We start from the raw sequence: 21,367 nt of genomic DNA, 5'->3' as shown, positions 1-21,367 counted from the left end.
TTGACATTACAGGCTCTATCGGTTGTCTGTGATGCTTCTCTACCTCATTTGTATTCTCATGGTTTCTCTCAGGGTGGTCACTGACTGCAACAGACAACTTTTAGGAATTTGTACAGAAAAGAAACTGGCAACAACCAAAAGCACCACCTTAAAATCAGCTTTTATTATGATGAATTGTAATGTTATTTCCAAAAGAGTTTAGCGTCTTATTACAAGTAGTCATTTACAAGATATACACCAGTGAGCTATAACATTAAAACTACCTCCATAATACTCTGTAGGTCTGCCTCGTTGTTTGACCCTTTGAGACGTGGGCTCTACGACACCTCCAGAGGTGTCCTGTGGTATCAGGCAGGAAGACCTTAGCAGCAGATCCTTTAAGCTCTTTACATCGATGGGGCTTGCACGCATTTGACTTCTTTTATTTCTACCACTTCCCACAGATGTTCACTTCAAGTGAGGTCTGGGAAGTTTGGAGGGCAAAATCAACAACTTTTCATATTCCTGGAAAAAAAAAATTTTTTGGGGGGGGGGGGCAATTTGGCATTGTTCTTCTTAAAAGAGCCAACTACTATTACAGTGAAGTGCTGTATGTGGTCTGTAACCATGCTTAGGTTGGTTATGTGTCAAAGTAGCATCTTCATGAATGCCATAGCAACCTCAAAGCAGAACGTTACCCAGACCGTCCCACTGCTTCCACTGGCTTGCCGTCATGCATCCTGCTGTAATTTCTGACACATGTAAACAATGCAGACGCCCCGTTTCCATGATGTAAAAACATGGTTCTTTAGACACCTTTCTCTATTGGTCTGTGTTCCAGTTATGATACACATCAGAATCAGAATCAGAATCAGAAAGGGTTTTATTGCCAAATGTTGAGCAGGTTTACAACATTAGGAAATTGCTGCGGTGCTTCAGTGCAAACATACTGTCATAAATTACGCTTAAATAGACATGAAAATTAAATAAATAAGAATAAGAATTAAAAGTGCTAAGTAGATAGATAGATATATACATGAGTGCAGGTGGTGATCAGTGCCAAACATGGAATGATGCAGTGAACACAGCGTAGGGTCATGTGTTAGTGGTGGGAACAGTCATATGGTTATTGTTCATGTGTCCAACAGCAGAGGGGAAGAAACTGTTCTTATGGCGAGAGGTTCTGGTGCGAATGGACCGGAGCCTCCTGCCTGAGGGGAGCAGGTCAAACAGACTGTGTCCAGGGTGAGAAGGGTCAGCTGAGATCCGAGCTGCACGCCCCAGTGTCCTGGAGGTGTACAGATCCTGCAGAGATGGGAGTCTGCAGCCAATCACCTTCTCAGCAGAGTGCACAACACGCTGCAGTCTGTTTGTCCCTGATAGTGGCTCCAGCGTACCACACGGTGATGGAGGAGGTGAGGATGGACTCGATGATTGCAGTGTAGAATTGCATCATCGTCCGTGTTGGCAGGTTGAATTTCTTCAGCTGCCTCAGGAAGTACATCCTCTGCTGGGCTTTCTTGATGACGGAGGTGATGGTGGGCTCCCACTTCGGGTCCTGGGTGATGGTGGTACCCAGGAAGCGGAATGAGTCCACAGAGGTGATGGGGGTGTCAGTCAGGATGATGGGGGGGAGTGGGGCTGTGTGCTTCCTGAAGTCCACAATAATCTCCACTGTCTTCTGGGCATTCAGCACCAGGTTGTTGTGGCTGCACCAGGACACCAGACGTTCAACCTCCCTCCTGTAGGCAGACTCATCCCCGTCCGAGATGAGTCCAATAACGGTGGTGTCATCTGTAAACTTGATTAGCTTGACAGACTGGTGGGTGGAGTCTGTCAAGCTAATCAAGTTTGCAGATGACACCACCGTTATTGGACATGCGCTCACTGTAGGTTTTTTTTCCAGCTTCTAACAGGGATCAGCATACATCTCTGCAGCTGTCCAACCTCAAACTATGCAAACAATCCATTTATATCGAACAGTACTGTTTGATAGTACTATTTGATACTGTACTATCAAACAGTGCTGAAGTTTTCAGAAATTTGTTACATTAGCCCTTCTAGTGCAATTGGAGCTAGACCCTTCCCCAGTTTACCAGTTGTCCCTTCTCGGGCCACTTTTGGCAGGAAGTAACCTCTACCTTCCAGGAACATTTATCACATAATGATCCATGTGAGAGGACTTGGGTCCATGCACTGCTCTTTTTTCTTTTTTACATTTTTCTCCTTTTAGCCCATCAGGTTTGTTTGAACCTAGCGCTAAATATAGTCCCACCTGTTTATAGGTGCCATTCTAACAAAATAATCAGTATTACTCAATTCACTTGCCAAAGTTCTTAATGTTGTAGCTGATTGGTGTATGCACTGTGACCTCAACAGTTGTCTTACAGTTGGTATCACCATGTTTAAAAATCGTACTCAAAATTGTGTTCTATTCAGTGATTGCACACTGATGTGCACATTGAAAACAAGGCCACAAAATGGTAAAAATCATACTTATTGAATCGTTTGTTGTAATTCACAATCAAAGAAGTTTAAAAAAAATCTCAATCCTTTTAGACATTATTGTTTCACCGTAAAACAGAGGTATTTGTTTCTGTTACAGCTAAGATGTCACGGAAAATTAGCTCGTCTAGTGAGCAAAAGACTGACCTGGGTAAGCCAAAACTAATAACTTACATTTTTCTAAGAACCTTTGTATTTTCTTACAGGTGTTCATCTTGTTATTTGAATCTTCTGCTTTGTATTAGGTTCTAGCTTTTAAGTAGGTCTGCAAAACTACTTCTTACTGTCCAGCAACATGTTGTTCTGAATGTCATGTTCCTGATGTCTTGGGGATGTGTTTGTTTGTTTGTTTGTTTGTTTGTTTGTTTTGTTTTGTTTTGTTTTACTGCAAGTTCAGACAAACACTGTCTCTTTTTAAACTCAAAGAAAAGGGTGGGTTCCAACGAAGGCGCATTCAGGCATGTAAGAAGCAGTTGTGTTGTGTGAAAAGAATGGCAACAGCCAGGATGAACCTGAAGGAGGACCTCTGTAGAACTAAGTCAGACCCCATTTTCTGTGAGTGGACCAGCCTTGGTCTGACTTGGGCTGCAGTGGGGTAACTGGTACTAACTCACTCCACTACTATGGCTCTTACTCTTCAGTCATTTGGCAGATAACACTAATCCTCTCACAGTGAGCGTTTCCTTCTTTTTGAGGAAGTTCCAGTGGCATGACTGCACTCGGTGTTAAAAATCTTGCTTTTCCTGTTTACAGTTTTTTCTTGTGAAGATCACGCGTGATGGCCGATGTTTTAAGCCTTTTCCCCCATGTTAAAAGGCCTTTTGTGTTTATGTTGGTATCCCTCATTAGCTTTTTAAAGGGGGTTAAAACTTGTTCTTAAGTTGCCATCAGCACAAAAATAATGCATGAATAATTCTTACTTCTAAAACACCTGTTTTTTTTGTGATCCTATAATAGGACATTCATTTTTATTTCTTTAAATAAACAACATTAAGTTTTCAGAATCAATTCTGGAAATCCACATTTGGAAAAAAGTAAACTGCCTCCTTGAATGTAAACTGAAAGAGCATCACAATGTCAAAAGCTTTTTTTTTTTTTTCTTTCTTTCTTTTGCTGGACTTTGGGTTTATTTATCATGTTACTGTGGGTGTTTTTTCTTTTCCGCTGCATTTCCATTTCTATAAAGTACATAAATACGATGGAAGGCATTCTCTGCTAAACCTCTGACATCAGAATATATGTTTCTAACCAAGGTTTTGTTTTTCTCTGAGAACTAAAATGCTAAAGTGGAGAGTTTAACTACTAACCCCTTTCACTTTTACATGTGTTGTTTCCTCATTTCCTTTTGTTTGTCCTCCTGCTGTCCAGATGCCAGGGATAACTCATTCACCCGCTCACGCAGTTCAAGTGTAGCCAGCATAGACCGAGAATCTCGAGAGGCCATCTCCTCCTTTTACTTCTGTGAGAGTTTTCCAAGGAAGACAGACAGCCTGGTCAGCCCCTGTCTGCTGGTGGGGACCACCCACGGCTCGGTGATGATGGTGGCCCTCAACCTGCCACCCAGTGGAGACCAGAGGTTACAGCAGCCAGTTGGCATTGCGTCTTGCGGTAAAAAAATACAAAAAACAAACTTAAAATAAAATTTGCATGAGGATACATAGTGACCTTTGTTGACAAGCATTAGAATATCAAGCATTAGAACTAGGATCAAGCAGCCTTCATTGCTGAAAAGGAGCGAGGGGGAAGGAAATGTTGATCAAGGTGTGGAAATGTGTGTGCAAGGAGTTGACAAGAATATAGACTAAAGCTACACAGATGGTTTCCAATATCATTTGGTGCTACAATAGTCACATGCTATCCACATGATGGGTATATCTTGTGGTTTATTTACTGAAGCCAAAGGGTAAACAGACCTGACCTTAACATTTTGGTTTTAGGATTAGTTTAGTTATGAAAACAAAGCCTAAAGCTAAAATTGCACAAGTTTCAGAAGACAATTAAGAACTTAACATGCCACTTATAGCTGACCTTGAATTATGCTGTGACCAATTTTTTTTTAATTTTAAGCTGAAAATATCTAATTTCTTAGGCACCCTGGTCAAGCTCAAAGGAGGCATTTTAACTATGGCCCTGCTGGATGCAACTGGAACTCTGCTGCCCCCTTTCTTTGAGCAGTGGTATGACCCAAATGCTTCAGATGAAGAAAAAGAGAAGAGTCGGAAGCGCAGGCCAGCCTCTCCTCCCTCGTCACAGGAGAGCCAGGATACTCACTTTGCCATACTGTGTTCGGAGAAACAGGCCAAGGTGGTGGCCCTGCCCTCCCAAACCCGCATCTACAAACACAGCATCACAGAGACCTCCTTCGTGCTGAGGGCTGATGTTGTGCAGATGGCCGGGGCTAACTGCATCGCCTGTTTCTGTGCTAATGGGCATATAATGACTCTGAGGTATCATCATTACTAGCGTCTGCTGTTATTTATATTTTGAAATCTCTGATCAAGCAGAGATACCAAGTGAGGAAAACGTAAATAGATGTTAGCAACTTGGTGTGGTGTTTTGCGTGATTACAGTTTACCCAGTCTACGGCCTCTTCTGGATGTCAACTACCTGCCGCTCACAGACATGCGGATAGCAAGAACATTCTGCTTCTCCAACCTGGGTCAGGCTTTGTACCTCACCTCCCCTACTGAGATCCAGAGGATCACCTACAGCCAGGAGACGTGTGACAACTTGCAGGTCAGATAAATGATCAGATCACCATCAGCTCCATGCCAGTAGCTTTGCAGAGAGAAAAATGCATAAATGCCTCAGAGCCCAAGAAAACTCCCCAGCAGTAAAACTGTTTCTTTAAATTTGGAGTTTAATTTTGTCCAACATAGCAGACATTTCTTATTTGTAAGCATTTCAGAAATAACAAGGAGTTTGGCAGCGAGTTTTGCCAAACATAGCAACACAGACTTGCTGTGTTTACTTTACATAAATCTTCTCACATAGGCTCAGTCTAAACCAGGAAAAGTAACTGGTGTGATGTTGGCACACATGCTTATGTAGGCCAGCTGTTTGAATCAGGTTTGCGATCATTTTAACGTTAGACAACAGTATAATTCCTCATAGTTATCTTTATAGAAAATTACAGGTCAGTAGAAAGGTGAAGTGCTTGTCTGCTTACAGATAATTCAGTAGATGATCTGAAGGTGCGGGTTAATTTCCTTTTTCATTTTTCTCTTTCAGGGAGATACAGGGCTTAATCGGGTTGATTTAAAAAGTCTGGCTGAGTCTGCATATCTTCAGAGACAATATATTGAAATACATGTACTGATGTTTCTGTCTTTCACAGGAGATGCTCAGTGAGTTATTTACCCCAGTGGAAACACCAGAGGCTCCAAACAGAGGTTTCTTCAAAGGCCTTTTTGGGGGAGGAGCTCAGTCTCTGGACAGGGAGGACCTCTGTGAGTACAGAGTGCCTTCTATTATTGCATAAAGAGTTCTCAAAACCTCAGAGTGCAATTAAATATATGTTTGCATTTGAATACTTAATGCAGTCGTGTTTTAAATGTGTAGTTTTCATCAGTCACACACACATCAGGCTTCTGAATTACCGTAGATGTTTCATATATTATTGTATTGTTGTTATTACATATATATCTATATGTAAGTATTTCACAGTTGAAACTTTATTTAGCTATCCCGTGCTATATGTAAAACAATTTGAACCTTTTTAGGGCTTTTATTCCACTGTCTTTGGTAAAATGATTGGTGACCTTTCATTTAGGGAAAAATGAAAAAAGACTTGTCAACAAACCATCTGCATATCTATTTTTGTCTCTGCTAGTTGGAGAAACAGCTGCAGGTAAGGCATCTCGTAGCCTGGCGCAGCACATCCCTGGCCCAGGCAACATGGAAGGCATGAAGGGGGCCGCATCGGGAGTTGTGGGAGAACTTGCCCGTGCCAGAATAGCTCTGGATGAGAGAGGGCAGAAGCTGGGCGAGCTGGAGGAGAGAACAGCAGCCATGATGGCCAGCGCAGAGTCCTTTTCCAAACATGCGCATGATGTACGTGAACGGCATCTGTTTGAACGCTTGTATAATTTTTTTTCTTTTTCAGGTTATAATCCTGATTCACATTTTTCCCCACTTTACTTCCTTCAGATGATGCTGAAATACAAAGATAAAAAGTGGTACCAGCTCTGATGGCAGCGTGTGGAGCATCGGACTCTGTAATTTCACACACCAGTATCTCTGAGGAGCTGCAGGTCCCTCTACTTCTCTTCTCTATTTCTCTCTACGGGGGAGTTATGCGCAAAAGAATTGTGCTTTTTTTTCCCCGTTTTCTTTTTCCCTCAGCGTAATATTATCCCTCTGCATTACCTCAGTCACCCGAGGACCTCTGCAGCACAGACACTGTCCAGTGCAATGCAATGAGGATGGAAAGAGGAAAGAAATGGAAGAAGAGGAGCTCTTAGGAGACTCTCATTCCATTTTCACCTGAGAGTGATGACGTTCATTTAACATCAGTCCACACAGTAGGAGAAGAGGGGACCTTTCATATATCCATCAGGCATATATAAAAAGATATAAAGTGCTGTTCTTTTAGCCTGACTGCATTTGGTCATTCTCTGCCCTTTATGGTGTCTGCTAAACACAGTGGACTTAAATGAGGAGGAAAGTCTGATGACCCCTTGTCCTTCAATTCTAATCAACTCGATGAACGTGCAAGTTTCTGTAGTAATGATTAAATCACTGAAGGACTTGTTTGTTTTTCTGTCTAAATTATTTTTGGAGTTTGTCTTTTTGCATCTTATCCTTACGTTTTTTTAATATATTGTTTTTGTCTAGAAAGGGCCTTTGAAGTGGTTAGAAGAGTAAATAAATGGGCAGGGAGATTCTGAATCTATTGCCTCTCACCAAATAAGGGCTGGTAGTACACTAGTTCATCACCGACCATACCTTTTTACAGCTTTTACCAAGCAAATGGGTTTTGGGTGAGAAAGACGAATGGTGAATTTATGGAATCACTCTGTTTTATTTTTAAATGTAATTATTTATGGGAAGCGAATAATAGTTGGGGATTAAATGAAGCTGGGCATTAAGTTTTATTTTGTTTCTTCTGTCTATTAAATGCGAAAAAGAAAGTGCTGAAAATGTTTACCCCAATGACGAGTTTACATTGACCTATAATAAAAATGAATTGATAAGAGTGGATACACTGGAAAATCCATGAAGAGCTTATTTTCTTCAGGCTTTCAAGGGGCTATAGCAAAGTCATGTATGAGAAGGATGATGTGTTGATGGGCAAGGCTAAGTTTGCCCTTAATATAATTACATATATATATATATATATATATTTTGGTTACAAATTTAAGTTTTACCTGTCTTAAAGATGTATCTATATATGATCATTCAAATTTTTATTGGCATACATTTGTAGCTGAATTTTTTTTTCCTTTCTTTTTTTCAGTCTTGTTTCTCAATGTGTAGGAAAAAAAGCATGTGTCTCTTACAGCACAATGGAAGTGATAACGCTGTGTTTGTATCTGTAGCTGCCAGTAGAAATGACCAAGCACACATACGTGTTCCACGCAGTGCCGTTGGTCATCTCTCTCTGAACCATTAACTTAAAAAAACTGTTTCTGCCTTTGCCTCATGACGCATATATGCTAACCTCTACCTACGTGTATATCTGTGTCTTTGTAAACATACATATATTCAGGAATATGTGTATGGGCGCCAATGTCTATATAACAATATATTGACCTATGTATTACAATAGGTCTTTTGAGGTTTTTGTTTTTGCTTGACAGTGTTTTTCAATGTGATTAACCGGAATCCTATTGTAATTAGATTAGATTTCTTTTTCATGAGGTGTGAGGATATGCTGCTAGTTGTGTCAATATAGGAGCATTATCTGTCGGGCTTTTATTTTGAAAAGAGGGGACAAGACTTTGTCAGTTCAGTTTGCTGCCAAATGTTGTATATAGCGCAACAGCTGGACACAAATCTGACAGTGCGGGTTCAGGTAATGTGACATACCGTATGCTTGCGGCCATGTTTTTTTCTGACACCAAAGAGTTTCTTAATTTCACAAAGTTGTCTTGATTCATTTTTCCCCAGGCGTTAAGAGTCAGTCAGGATAGTTTGATGACACTCTTAAGAAATCTTCTGTGTGTAAGGGGGCGGGGTTTAGGGAGGCAATTGGCTTTGCTTCGTCTTATGGGCATGAAACCTTCATTACTGCCCCAAACTGCTGGACACGTATAAAGTAAACCCGAGGAGTTTCATTCCAAAATGGGATATCCAGCAATGGAAATGGAAATTGACTGAATACTTGATCCTAGAAACTGCTAGGAGGTTTGAAACCTCCTTTTTATTTCTGTGTATTATATCACTGAAATAAAGAAAACGTACCTATAAAACATTGGATGAGCAGTTGCAATATGGAGATACGGCATTTTCGAATAAAACCCTTCACTTTTAGATGGCTGATTTTAAATCTACTGTATACTATTGAGATAAACCCATTTGGAAGAGCAGTTATGTGGGTTTTGCACTATTTTTTTGTACTTCAAATGATTTTGTTAGTATGATTTTTTTAAAGTGTTGATTCCTCTGTCCCATTTTCTTATGTTTCAAAGGACCAAAACATGACAGAACCTATGCTTATTTATGTCATTTGCCAATTATGCTGATTTCTTCACTCTCAGATTTGTTTTCCATGTCAACATTAATGTCCAAGCTATGGCTGTGCATAAATATCCATCATCCAGACATGACAATGAACGTTTTCTGGTATATATTTAACATGCTCATCTCAGATTTAAGCTTTTCTCCTGCAGAACGAACCATCCTCCTTTGAGTGGGCCGCTGAGTCTTTTTACAAAGTGTGGCCTCAACTTTAAAGTGCTTCAGTTTGCAACATATATGTCCTAAATGGTCTCTTATTGCACATTGAAGGATGCATGATATTAAGTGTTTACAAACTTGAAACAACCATGTATTATCCCCTCTTAGAGATTGTCTGTTCTAGCATTTGTATTAACCACCATGCTGAACAAAACTGAAGTTCTCTTCACACATCCGGAGTGCGTCCCATTTTCATTTGATCATGCCAATTGTACACATGCGAGAGATTATATTTATTTTTTATTGGTACATCTGTTAATGTTGCTGTTTGCTTCATGAAAACTCTTGCTCTCCCTGCGCTGTAAAAATGCATTGAAGTTGGAAGCTAGGCTCACAGCACCGTGCAGGAGAGCTCGAGGTTTTCTCACTCGCCATACTTCCATCCGTCTGTCTTCTGGGATGAATATCTGTGGAGTTGCAGTATTTTCTCATAGTAGGCAATTTTTGTACAGTTTTATTAAAATAAATTTCACATGGATGTCTGACTTTATCTGCTGCCACAATTTAGACTGTAGATACAGTATATATAGATATTATTGTGCAATGGAAAATAAATGTAAAACCAACCGTAATGAGTTATGTGTTTTCCATTTTATTTTATTTTATTTTTTTATATATCTTTTTTTAAATACCTGAATCTTTTGGCCTCCGCAGGTCAGAGTTCAGTGGCTGTTCTGGATCATTATGCCTTGCTCAAAGACTTTTGGGGCAGCTCTGACACTGACCTGATCGTTTTAATGGACAGCTTTAGAATACGCGTGTTTAAGCGTGTGAGTTAAATCTGCCAGATTTAGAAATTCAGGCAAATTTCCATCTGCACTTTCAACTTTCAGAGAAGAGTCTAATTTTTCACATTTTTTGCACTTGCTCTTCCACCGTGAAAGACCCCTGGAAAGTCTTTGTTTACTTACTCTCATTTAGTATTAATCAACATTTTTTTGTTTTGGAAAGTTTATACATAGCAGGGTAGAGAATTTATATAAATAATTTATGTAATAGATATTTATAGGTACTCGTGGTGTTTTAATCATATTGGTATACTAAACGCCTATAAAAGTATACTATTATGAGTGCCAGTGATCCACTTAGTTTGAAGACTTCCTGCTAATGCTAAACAACAAAAAAACAAAGAAAATAATTTTTCCCTATCAAAAAGTTTTTCTTTGTTTGTGTTTTGTTTTTTTTTGAATGACACAAACAAGCATCCATACAGATACAGCAGCTGCTTTGTGTAATGTTTTGGTCAAGGGTCAGACCAACATAGCATCCGGGCACTGTCCACGATATAGATTAAGCCGATTTTGTTTTTGGTTTTTTTGGGGGGGTGTTATCTAGTGGGTTTCTCCACTGATTTTTTTTTTTCTCGCACGCAGTCTGTTTCAAACACTTTTAATATGTGTAAGTTTTAGTGATTTTTTTGAAAATTTGTTGTTGACTTTAGTATGTTTTTATTTTACTTATTAAAGGTTAAATTCAAAATTAAAATGGTTAAATTAAAGGATGGAAATAAACACTTTTGGTAGTATTTTTTTATTGTAATGTTTTTGTGTGTGTTTTAGATTTTATTTTATTTTATTTTATTTTATTTATTTTCAGCGACCGTTCCTACATTTCCCAGCAGCCCCTGCAGGTGGCGCCGCCGCTCTAAGAACTCCCGTCGTCCAGCGGGATAGAAACTACAGCGGTGAGTAAAGATCAGGAGCAGCAGCATCCTCACTGTCTGACGAACCGGCGGATGGAGCGGAGGGACGGCAAACTTGAAAACGGTAAAAGCCGGGGACAAAGTAAGCCGCAACACGTGTTCTCTGAATAGCCATAGACGATTTCTGTGATTTATTTTGTACCATTTGTATTTCAGGTTTTATATATTGCTGTGTTTGAAACGAGATCCTTTTAAGTCTGTGCTTCGGATGAATGTTTTTGATGGACCTCCGCGTGTTGCTCAGTTGCCGCCGCGATGAATGAAACAAAGACGATGGACGCACACTGACCAACACCAACTATTTGACGTCGATCGTTGTACTTTAATTTTAAAATCTAATAGAAACACAGCGGACTCACTTAAAGAGTTTTTCCCCCGCTAACGTTAACTTTACGCTTCCCTTGACTGCTCAGACTAGCTAAACAGCCTTGCATTTAGAAGTCTCGCTGACTGCATCCAAGGGGGAAATTGTTATGTGAAACCCTTGGCCCTTTCCCAAACTTTTAGCGATGTGACAGCAACAGAGTCTGAACCGGAAAACTTGGGAAGTGCAGGTGTCTCAGCGTGGGTGGGTGAGGTCAAAGGGCAGCTGACAGTACCCTGCTGTCTCCTGATATGCGTCTGCTTTGCTGTCTAATGCTCTATCCACAAGCAATACCTGTGTTTGCTTTGGAGAAGTGAACTGGAGACTGTGTAAAGTTTTACGGCCCACAGTGCTGGATTGCCACCGCACAGGCCCAGCGCAACAGCACCAGTGTGAATGGAGATGATGATGTGCACTTAAATTTTTTCTCTATTTCCAGTCTTAAGATGAGCCAGGGGCCAAATCTCGTCCTCCAGTGGCTGTCTAAGCTACACCTGACCCAGTATGTGGAGTCATTCTTTGACAATGGGTATGATGACTTGGAAGTTTGTAAGCAGATTGGAGAACCAGACCTGGATGCTATCGGGGTCCGCATTCAGTATCACAGACACAGGCTGCTCACAGCAGTGCAAGCGTTAAAAGAGGAGGACAAAAGGAAAGCACCTGGGTACTATTTCACCTTAGAGCCTCTGGATGCTTCTGCCTGCCACCACATCTCATACTCAGACAGACTGGGTGACTTGGAGACGCCGAGGTGTCACGCACAGACTGCAGGAGTGCACCAGGCCTCCTGTCCTGGGAACCATAACCCGAGGTTCACAGACTGTAATGACTTTGTGACTTATCCCAAATTGAAGCTCAAAGTACTCATACGGGATAAACTTGCAAAAGATGGCATTAACCTGGGACAAGCACCTTACACCCACAAGGTAGGATATTTTGACTTCATCTCTTGCCGTTAAGTTGATGCTGGGTCTTTAAGAGCTGTCTCATTGGATTTAATATGCTTACTTTACTGCGAATGAGATGAAGAGTGTGACAAATTTCTTTGATAGTGCTGACGTCAAGTGATTCTTCTTTGAGGATGTGTTGGAGTCTCTGGCAAAGGTTCACTGAGGTTCATTGTAGTGTTAGTTTACTCAAAACATTTCCATATTAGTGTTAAACTTAACTGGAATGAATCTAATTGAATTGACTGATTGGGTACTTGGTGAAACAGTAGTAAGACTTACAATGCCTTCTGATCCTCAGTGTACATCTTTTAAATTAAGTTAAGGTGATTTTATGTGGAAAAAAATCCTAATTGTGTTCTCTTTTTCTGGATTTACTGTTCCGTAAGCGGCCTAAATGTGCCTAGATCGCTATTTCACGTATCTCGCAGAATGCCATGTCAGAAAATGTTGAGTTCAAGCGTTTAGAAGACATTATCCCACTCTGCCATAATGCTTTGCTGTAGCACCCTTCACACATCCAAACTGGGGCATTGAATCCACACTGGAATTGAATTTGAGCACATAAAATGAAAAATGTGGTATTTTATAATAAAAGATTTGCTGCAGCTCCAGCTGTTTGGCTCTGTAGCCATGGATTCCTGCTTAGAATACACCACAACACCTGCAGCTGTTTTAAATCTCCAAGAATTACTATACTGGCAAACAGTGAGTTGTTTTTAAGGTAGATGAACAAACAAAATACAAAAAAAACCAAATAATGTTACAGTGATGCTACTAGACTGTATGTAAGGCAAAAGAGGCTGTGACATCCAGAATGAAATGGTACATGATGGTATGTTTTTCCATCACTCTGACCCATTTGACCATTAGTCTTTTCTTTGATAACATTAAAACAGATTGAATAACGGCCGCCTTTTCTTTAAGGGAGGCAGAAACCTTTCCAAGCATTTGAATTTTCACCCATTCCTGCAAATAATGCAATTTGGCGACTACACGATTTTTACATTTAGGACAGTGTGGTGGGGTTTCTGTTCTGTACTTATTATAGCTATATGGAGAAATGTGTATACATCGTGCAAAATATTATAGTGTAATTCTTTTTTAAATGTTACAAATAAAATTTCTCAATGGTTAAGTCTCATCCCGTCATCAATGACTATTACTATTAGCCAGTTTCAACATCTCAAAATACAATTTGGATACAAAGTGTTTTTGTTGCTGATACTTTACACAGAAAAAATCTAAGAGATGTGAGTAATTTGGGATTTCTAGCAAATTCTTATACACAAGTCTTCTGGTCTATAAATATTTGTAGAAGTTATATATATTGCAATTTTAAACTATAATATTTTAAATATTTTAAATTTCCCCTTCTCCAAGCGGTTGATGATTCTAACAATACTCACTCTTTGCCAGAAAATAACATTTGCTCAGTTTCACTTGTTAAGCAACAATCGCAAGAAAAACAATGAACAAGAGTTAAAAAGCTTCCGACCTCTGTGGACAGTGGATCAGTCTGCCGTGATGACTGACTGACAGCATGTCATTTTATTTCGAGGGATTTTTTTCCCATCCTGACAACTGCTCTTTGTGTTGACTGCAGGGGCTGTTAGTTAATGTAATTGCAGAGGATAGCTGTTCTGCTCTGGCATTAACCAAATCCATTCAGTCCATAATACACTCAGCGAGCGGTCCAAGGCCGGCCAGATGAAAAGCTCAGCGACACGTTTGGCTTATTTTCAACAGCCTGTCTCCGAGAGGAAGGTGTGACTGATGGATTTGAGATTTGATTATAGTGAAGAAAACTGATGTTTACCGTTGATTAAATGGTAAACAGTCTGTATTGTAACAGAGTGTCAGAGTGAATCCTTGCTAGAAGCACTGATGCACACTGTCCCGGCATATTTTTACACTTTCAGTCCTAAGGCACAGTTGTTTTTCACAGCAGTGGTGCTTAGGCAAGAGAGTACTCGTGTTGATTATTTGTCTTTCCAAAGCTGATACAAGTTTAAAATGCTGCTCATCAACAATGAATGAATGTGTTCTGAGGGGGTAGTGAGCCAGATGCAGCTTTCCAGTTAGATTGAGCTCATATTTGGTCAGGATCGCAGTCCTTGTATTTGTGCTTCTTTGTATCAAGTGAGCCTTATGCAGTGTTTGGTGCTTTGTTATTTGCTTTATTATTGAAACTCTAATTAGGAAAGTTTTCTTTACCCATCTGCGTTGCAATTACCCATTAAAAGTTGTACTCTGCTTTTGGAGCCAGCACACGGCTCTCTCGCCAATGTCGCAGTGCCAGGCACTGCAGGACACCCCCTGAGGTCCTGCTTCCATGCCATGATGGGTCAGAGATTTACACATTATAGGGAAGGTGGTTTTACTGTTGTGGCCAATTCCTGAACGTTAAGCTGTGGTTCTCTTGCCATCCACTGTGTGTTTAACATTTTGAATGTTCTGTCATCCTGGTGCATTTCAGTAGGAAGTCGGTCAAACTTTTTGGCTCATTAAATTTGGCCCATTGGATCCGTCTCGGTACTTGCACTGCAAAGACATGCACGATTATTTCATTCACTTATAATGTGAACGATGACTCTGCTTCATTCGAAGCTCATTAGTAAAGAAAACTTGAAAGTAAAACAATCAGGTAAAATTGATTGTTATGGAAACTGGTTTCGGAGCAGTTTGGCCTTTCAGCTTCATCAGATGGAGTCCATTAAACGCTTGCAGGATGCAGGTATGTAGGCCAGTACGGCCCATTTTCTCACCAGGAATAGCATACAGCAGCTTAAGGGTAAACCCATCTCCTCCACCAGTTCTCCTCTGCTTAAATTTTGGACCATTTAGAACTATAATATTGTATACGCCCATTTAGAGATCAGTTCAATGTTTGTATTGTATTTTCCAGGCCTTATTAACCACAAGACAGGGATGTTTTAAAACCTAGGTTTGGGCTGTGTAGTGTACCATATATTACTTTATGCTTACATGATATTTTAGTAAAGCCTCTTCACACCATATCATTTTTTGTTCTTTTATTTTTAATAAAAAACTTGGTCTCCCATTTGCTTTGTTTGATTTTAACAGTACAGTATGTCCTCAGGCCCTATTCTGTCTGGTATTCATGAACCACAGCAGTTTGCATCTGTAACCACATAATGCCTTCTGCCCTCAGTCTCTAGCTCAATCAATTCCCACTGAGCAATGTGCTTTTCTGCCGATTCTATACGCACGACTTGTTCACACAGACCCAAAGGGCCTGTTGCTGACTTTGAGAGGGGAAAAAACGGTAAAGCTGATTAAGCTGTAAATGATCTAAGTGCTGGTGACACAACAAGCCATTTTCTAAAAATGTAACATGGAAAAAAAGCTTGATATATTTGCTCATGAAATTGCAGCTGCTGGAAATGGGAATCTGTGCTGCATAGATATAGTCTGAAACCGAAGTTTTGTTTCAGACAAGATGATAGAGGTTGTTTTTTTTTTTTTTTTTTTTTTTTTTGTTTTTTTTTTTTTTTGATTTTTAAAGATATGCACCAGATTATTCATCATTTGTCAGTAAAGCATACATCACATTTCATCAAGCCCAATCCCTCTTTGGAAAAGCTCCCTTTATAGCTGTCTTAACAATGGGCTTCAACTCCCCAGAAGGCCTCGCTGCAGTGCCTCACTTGAAAACCGTCCTGGAGAAGAAATCTTTATAAGATTTTTTTTTTTTTTTTTTTCTTTTTTTTTTTTCTGTGTTGCTTCTCCAGAGGATCAGAGGACAAACAAAACCAGCAGGCCCCTTTTGACAGAAGAAAAGATAGTTTGAATAGAGCCTGGCAAAATACAAGATCTACAGCAGCTGACAGCTGTCTCTGCCTTTGTCACAATAAAGTGGAGATTGAATAGAATGGCTTTTGTTGAACAAAGTTGGTTTTAAAACACCAGCACGGAGTTTAAAGCGAGCACAAGTGTAACAGTATGCTGGCCACCTGCACATGGACTGGTGACTTTAGTTTTTGTTCAGTTTCCTTCAGTGCTTCCCTTGAGTCGCCTTAAAAATAGTTCAATCTCCTCTGATGGCACGGTGATGCAGTGGTTAGCACCTATTAGCACCTTACTGGGCGAAAGTCCCAGGTTTCAGTTCTGGAGTCTGCTGGGACTTTTCTGTGTTCGATGTTAAGTGTTTTCCTCTGAAGGTCCAAAGACATGTTGAATTAAATAGTATTTCTTCCAGTGTGAATTGCTGTGTTTGAGTTAGATAATCTGGGATGGGGTCTACCTATCCCAAGACTAACACAAACTACAAATCACACATAATTTCCTTAGGGATTAATAAAGTATTCTGATTCTGATTTTTAGCTGTAGTGTATTAATTGTTAGACTTTAAGTCTAAATTTAAAGAAGTGACCTAAAGAGTCTTGCAGTTCATCCTGTGCTTTTATTGTCATTTTTGTGCCAGTAGATGGGCGCTACAAGGGAAAAGCAAAGAGACTTACTTCATTTTAATCAATCAAGAATATTATTGTTACTGTGAGCGGATATTTCAGCTTTGTTGAATTCAACCGATTAAGCTTTTGCTGAATATGGGGTATAGGCAAAGTTGGTCTCGCTCTTCCATCACCCAGATTTTGGGATTATGTGCCGAGTGACTTTTAATCTCTGCAGGTGTTATGGCGCAGGAAAGGAAATTTTGTTTTCCCTCCAAAGGAAAATCGCCATGGTTGTAATTTTTATTTTTTTATTTTGAGTTTATAAAACTTCTTTTAAATAAGGTAATATGGACCAGAAGTCCAGACCCATCATGGTTGTGTAAAAGCCCTGACTCAAAGACCTATGTTGAGCAAGGAAAAACCCTGACATGCATAAATGGTTTGGTCATGCTGCAGTGTGATGCAGTTTTATCATGTCCTCTATCCATTATCTTTCTCTTCCTGGTCGCCCTGTAGTGTACTGTAGGGAAGACCTACTATTGACTTTACTCATGTTATGTCAGTATAGATTAGCTCAAACCGCTGGGCAGCAATGTGCCTGGAGTATTACCCTTATGGTGCCGAAGGCTAGTTGGGGGCAGGGTGATTGAATAGCATTGTACAGATCATTCAAAACCTAAACATGTCATGCTTATAGTTTGGGATTAAGTAAATTCTTGTCCGGCTGGCTGATCATCTCACTACTTCATTGAAAAATTGAACTGTATAACGACAGCTGTCAGTACACCAGCACATATTCAATATTATGTGACTACTGAGAAATATAACTGATCCATGCTGCTAGCACAGATACTGTTCTATGTACGATGTAAAGCAGAGCACTGACCTGTATAAGTTTAATGTTGTCCAGGGTCACTTGTTCTGTATATATACATCCATCTATCCCATTAAATTTTCTCTTTAATGGCCCTCTGCCTTCATGTTGCATTCAAGTAGGAATTATTCAGTAGAGCATCTGGAGGAGCTTTGCCCAGTGGAAGCAACAACAATGCATAACACACTTAGTGTATGCAACACCGTGCTTATTTTGGATTTGACTCAAGAAGAGGCTGCTGTATTTTGTTTTCTATGAGTGAGTATTTTTTTGAGCAGTTGTTCTGTGTACAAATTTATCTTAAGCAACCTCACTTATTTAAATGCTCCACATAGCTCCTCCTTTTTTATTCTTTAGTGCTTTGGCTTGTGTTTCACAAGGCTAAATAGGTCTTTTAAACTATGAGGTGCTCTCAGAATTTAAATTGCTGTGTTAGCAAGAACCTCTCTTTTCTTTGTGCCAGGCACATTTAAGAGGAAGCTGAAGTAAAGGGGGAAGTTTTATTTAAGTTTGTATCAAAGCAAGCACCGAGTCCAACACTGAACTGCTTTGATCAGGAGTTGCTTCATTTGTTTTGGATGTTTTGAATTGTTTGAATTCCAAAACTGAGTTCTAATTACTTTTTTTGTGCATGGCTTCTCTTTTTTTTTTTTTTTTTTTTTTTTTTTTTTTTTTTTTTTAAATGACATCAGAAACAGCAGTATGCGACATTACGTGATGGCAGAGCTTCAGTTCATCCTTTTTTTTTTTTTTTTTTTTTTTTTTTTTTTTTTTTTAATAAATAGGACAGGGGGAATGAATGAGAGAAAGAGAGGGAGAGAAAGAGAGAAAACCAAAGGGGAGAAGAGACGGTGAGAAGGGGGGGGAAGAGAGAGAGAAAAAAAAACCAAAAAAAAAAAAACAAAAAAAAAAAAACAAACTCCTGGGTCACCTGTATGGAGAAAGAAAAAAACAAACAAAAAAAAACAAACAGAGGAGACAGCAAACAACAAAGAGCAACATAATAATAAAGAAAACAAAGCACCATCACAATAAACTAGCTAGTCATAGATATCAATAGTTACTAAATAATAAACGATATTGTGCAGCACGCAAGATAGACAGCGCACAATGTGCTTTGAGGCAGCAGCCAAGAAAGCTGTAGTCCGCGTCTGTGAATACCCGTGTGTACACCTGTGTGCATACCTGTGTGGATCAGCATGCTTGCATTCCAAAGGTTTCTCCATGTAACGATCTGCTAGGGAGTGTGGGGAGCCACAGCCCCGTCCTCCAGGGCATGAAGCAGGTATGGAGGAGATCAAGACTCCAGACATCCAGAGGCCCCCAGAACACAAGAGACCAAGGAAGACCAACAGAGGGGCAGCCGCGCCACTGTCCCAGTAAGAGCTGAGGAGAGTCCCAGATGAGGGCTCACTCAGCAGCCGCGGAGCAGAAGCCAGGGGGAGTTGCAGTGACGCGCCCGTGAGCTCCGCCGGCAGCCAGCTGTGCCTGAGTGACCGAGCCCCAGGCCGAGAGGCCGGGGCCACCCCACCTCCGGAGTGGCCCGAGCGAGCCCCAGGCTCCAGGCCCCGATAACGGACAAGGAAGCACGGTGTGTACCAACCCCACCCCCAGGTGCAGGCTTCTCTTAACAGAATAAGCACTGGCATAGTATGAAACCTATAACCTACACCACATAAAGTATGCAGTTAGAGTAGTAGAGCAGTTGCACTCTTTATTTCTATATTAAAAATTTAGCTTTCATTTTGCTGAGTGTTTGCAGACTTTTGAGAATAAAGATTAGCCACCATATCCCATTAAGACCCATCAAACATACAGGCATCAATTGACTTGACAAATTAACAGCTTTTACTTCGGATCCAGTATAGATTTAATGGTGTTCTATCAATGTAGTACAAGCCAATCAGTCTACTGGGCAGAAATTCGAGTCAATCTTTTTAGACAAAAAGTAGAACTGTTAAGTTAGCGAAGGCTCCAGCCACACAGGCCAGTTGGCAAGAGGTTCCTTGCTGTTGCTAGGTTAAATTGGTCCTAGGAGGTGTACGATGCTGCGCTAAAAGCCTCCTTGCTAGTAGTCGAAGCCACAGCCGCATGTAGTTTATATGGGACACCAACTCGTCTGCAAACACTTGAAAACCGCTCACCAAGTGATAGTGAGAGTGACACAAACTGGAAGCATCCACCCTTAAAGTAGAAGTTGAACCATTTGAAGCTAAATCATTGTGTCCAAAGAAAAGCCACAGCTTTCTAAAGTTGTTCATCATAGTGATGATGTTGAGTTATAATATCATTTCCTCTGAGACACTCATTGCTGATTACTAAACAGCCCCACCCCCACCTGAACTGCAGTGCACTACTGGTGGAAACATGATTAGTGCTATATTTCTTCTAAAATTTAGGTCATATATGGAAGCAGCTTATTATTTGTTTACGTGCTGAAACTCTCTGTATATTAGTGCTAATTCTACACGGCACATATGAATAATGTGAGTTACTTCACTGCATTAAGGGCAAGCATTACAAAGAGCATTGGTACATTTTGCATGGCTTTTCATAGGAAGGTAGTGAATGAATGGCACCATTTCTTCACTTAAGCCTCTGAACTTGTATTAAAGGTTTTCATCTTTGGTGCAGAGCTGCCTTTTAATGTAGTGCACATCTGTTGGGGACTTGAATTTTCATTATCTCTTCCACTATCCTGTCCCACATTATCCTCACAGAAAGCATGGCAATGGAAGGTGAACACATTTAAGAGGGATCTGATCAGTAGTTTGAAATCTCAGTTTTATCTTGTGTTTCAAACAGAGGTTCCCCACATCTCATTTAAAATCAAAAGCATAAAAATGAAAAAAGATTAAACACAATAACACCGACAAATCTTCCCATGTTTGGCAGCTAATTTTAGAATTGAATTCATGCTTCTTTTGCAAATCAGGAATTCAGTTCCATTCAGTTTTATTTGGATGGCACCAAATCGCATATTGTTAGGTAAAGACCTTAAGCAGGGGTCTCAAACTCGCGGCCCAGGGGCCACTTGTGGCCCACGTCACCCCTACTTGAAGTGAAGAAATAAAATGCTAGTTGGACCTTGAAGTTCAGTGCCAGCAGTGGCCCACAGCTCATTTAAGTTTGAGACATCTGCCCTATAGTAATACAGAAAAACACCTCACCAATCAAACGACCCCATTTGAGAAAACACTTGGCTACAGTGGGAAGGAAAAACCCCCTTTTAACAGGAAGAAACCTCCTCCAGGACCTAGAAAGTAACTGTTGCGCTCCTTGATTTGTCAAAACAAAAAAGATGTTACATACTTGAATGTGGTGGAGAAAACGAGGGAAAATGTATATTTTAAAACAAGTAATAGTTGCATTAACTTTCCACTTGTTGACTTTAATATTTTAAACATGAAGGTCCCTTTTTATTAGTGGTGTCAGTGGGACTACAGTGGCAAATTAAACACTGCAAGCAACAAAACTGAATTAAACATGAATGATTTGTAATCTTTAGTGAGACTGTTGAGTTTCTTTCTAATCATGCTGCTGTGTCTGTACTGTAGATATGCCAAATATGGTTAGAAGGGGATCTGTGTGCTATGTAGGCTTCTGTGGCCCACAGTAAATCTCAAGCTTCCAATTCATCCAGTGCTTTGACCTATTAGTAACTTAACCTCAAGG

General features: G+C 40.2%; 2 protein-coding genes across 7 annotated transcripts in view; both read left to right on the top strand.

Moving 5' to 3' along the window:
* The window catches only part of stxbp5b (syntaxin binding protein 5b (tomosyn)), a 29,510-nt gene extending 19,554 nt beyond the window's left edge, over positions 1-9,956 (top strand). For 2 of the 5 annotated variants that reach the window (XM_040042461.1, XM_040042462.1), the window contains 8 exons: positions 2,585-2,635; positions 2,911-3,039; positions 3,853-4,092; positions 4,574-4,931; positions 5,055-5,220; positions 5,822-5,933; positions 6,317-6,537; positions 6,634-9,956. In XM_040042461.1, coding sequence (XP_039898395.1) covers positions 2,585-2,635; positions 2,911-3,039; positions 3,853-4,092; positions 4,574-4,931; positions 5,055-5,220; positions 5,822-5,933; positions 6,317-6,537; positions 6,634-6,675 — 1,319 coding nt within the window. In that variant the 3' untranslated portion in view covers positions 6,676-9,956. The remainder of the gene's footprint in view (positions 1-2,584; positions 2,636-2,910; positions 3,040-3,852; positions 4,093-4,573; positions 4,932-5,054; positions 5,221-5,821; positions 5,934-6,316; positions 6,538-6,633) is intronic. The other 3 variants (XM_040042463.1, XM_040042464.1, XM_040042465.1) reach the window with 2 other exon arrangements.
* A 1,079-nt stretch (positions 9,957-11,035) lies between these two features.
* The window catches only part of sash1b (SAM and SH3 domain containing 1b), a 56,786-nt gene continuing 46,454 nt past the window's right edge, over positions 11,036-21,367 (top strand). Inside the window, exons 1-2 of one of the 2 annotated variants that reach the window (XM_040042473.1) lie at positions 11,036-11,168; positions 11,890-12,379. In XM_040042473.1, coding sequence (XP_039898407.1) covers positions 11,897-12,379 — 483 coding nt within the window. In that variant the 5' untranslated portion in view covers positions 11,036-11,168; positions 11,890-11,896. The remainder of the gene's footprint in view (positions 11,169-11,889; positions 12,380-21,367) is intronic. The other variant, XM_040042475.1, reaches the window with a different exon arrangement.

Source organism: Simochromis diagramma, unplaced genomic scaffold, assembly GCF_900408965.1.
Source record: "Simochromis diagramma unplaced genomic scaffold, fSimDia1.1 OVJJ01000304.1, whole genome shotgun sequence".
Taxonomy (NCBI): domain Eukaryota; kingdom Metazoa; phylum Chordata; class Actinopteri; order Cichliformes; family Cichlidae; genus Simochromis; species Simochromis diagramma.
Note: the sequence above shows the minus strand (reverse complement) of the source record. Positions and strands in the feature narration are given on the sequence as shown.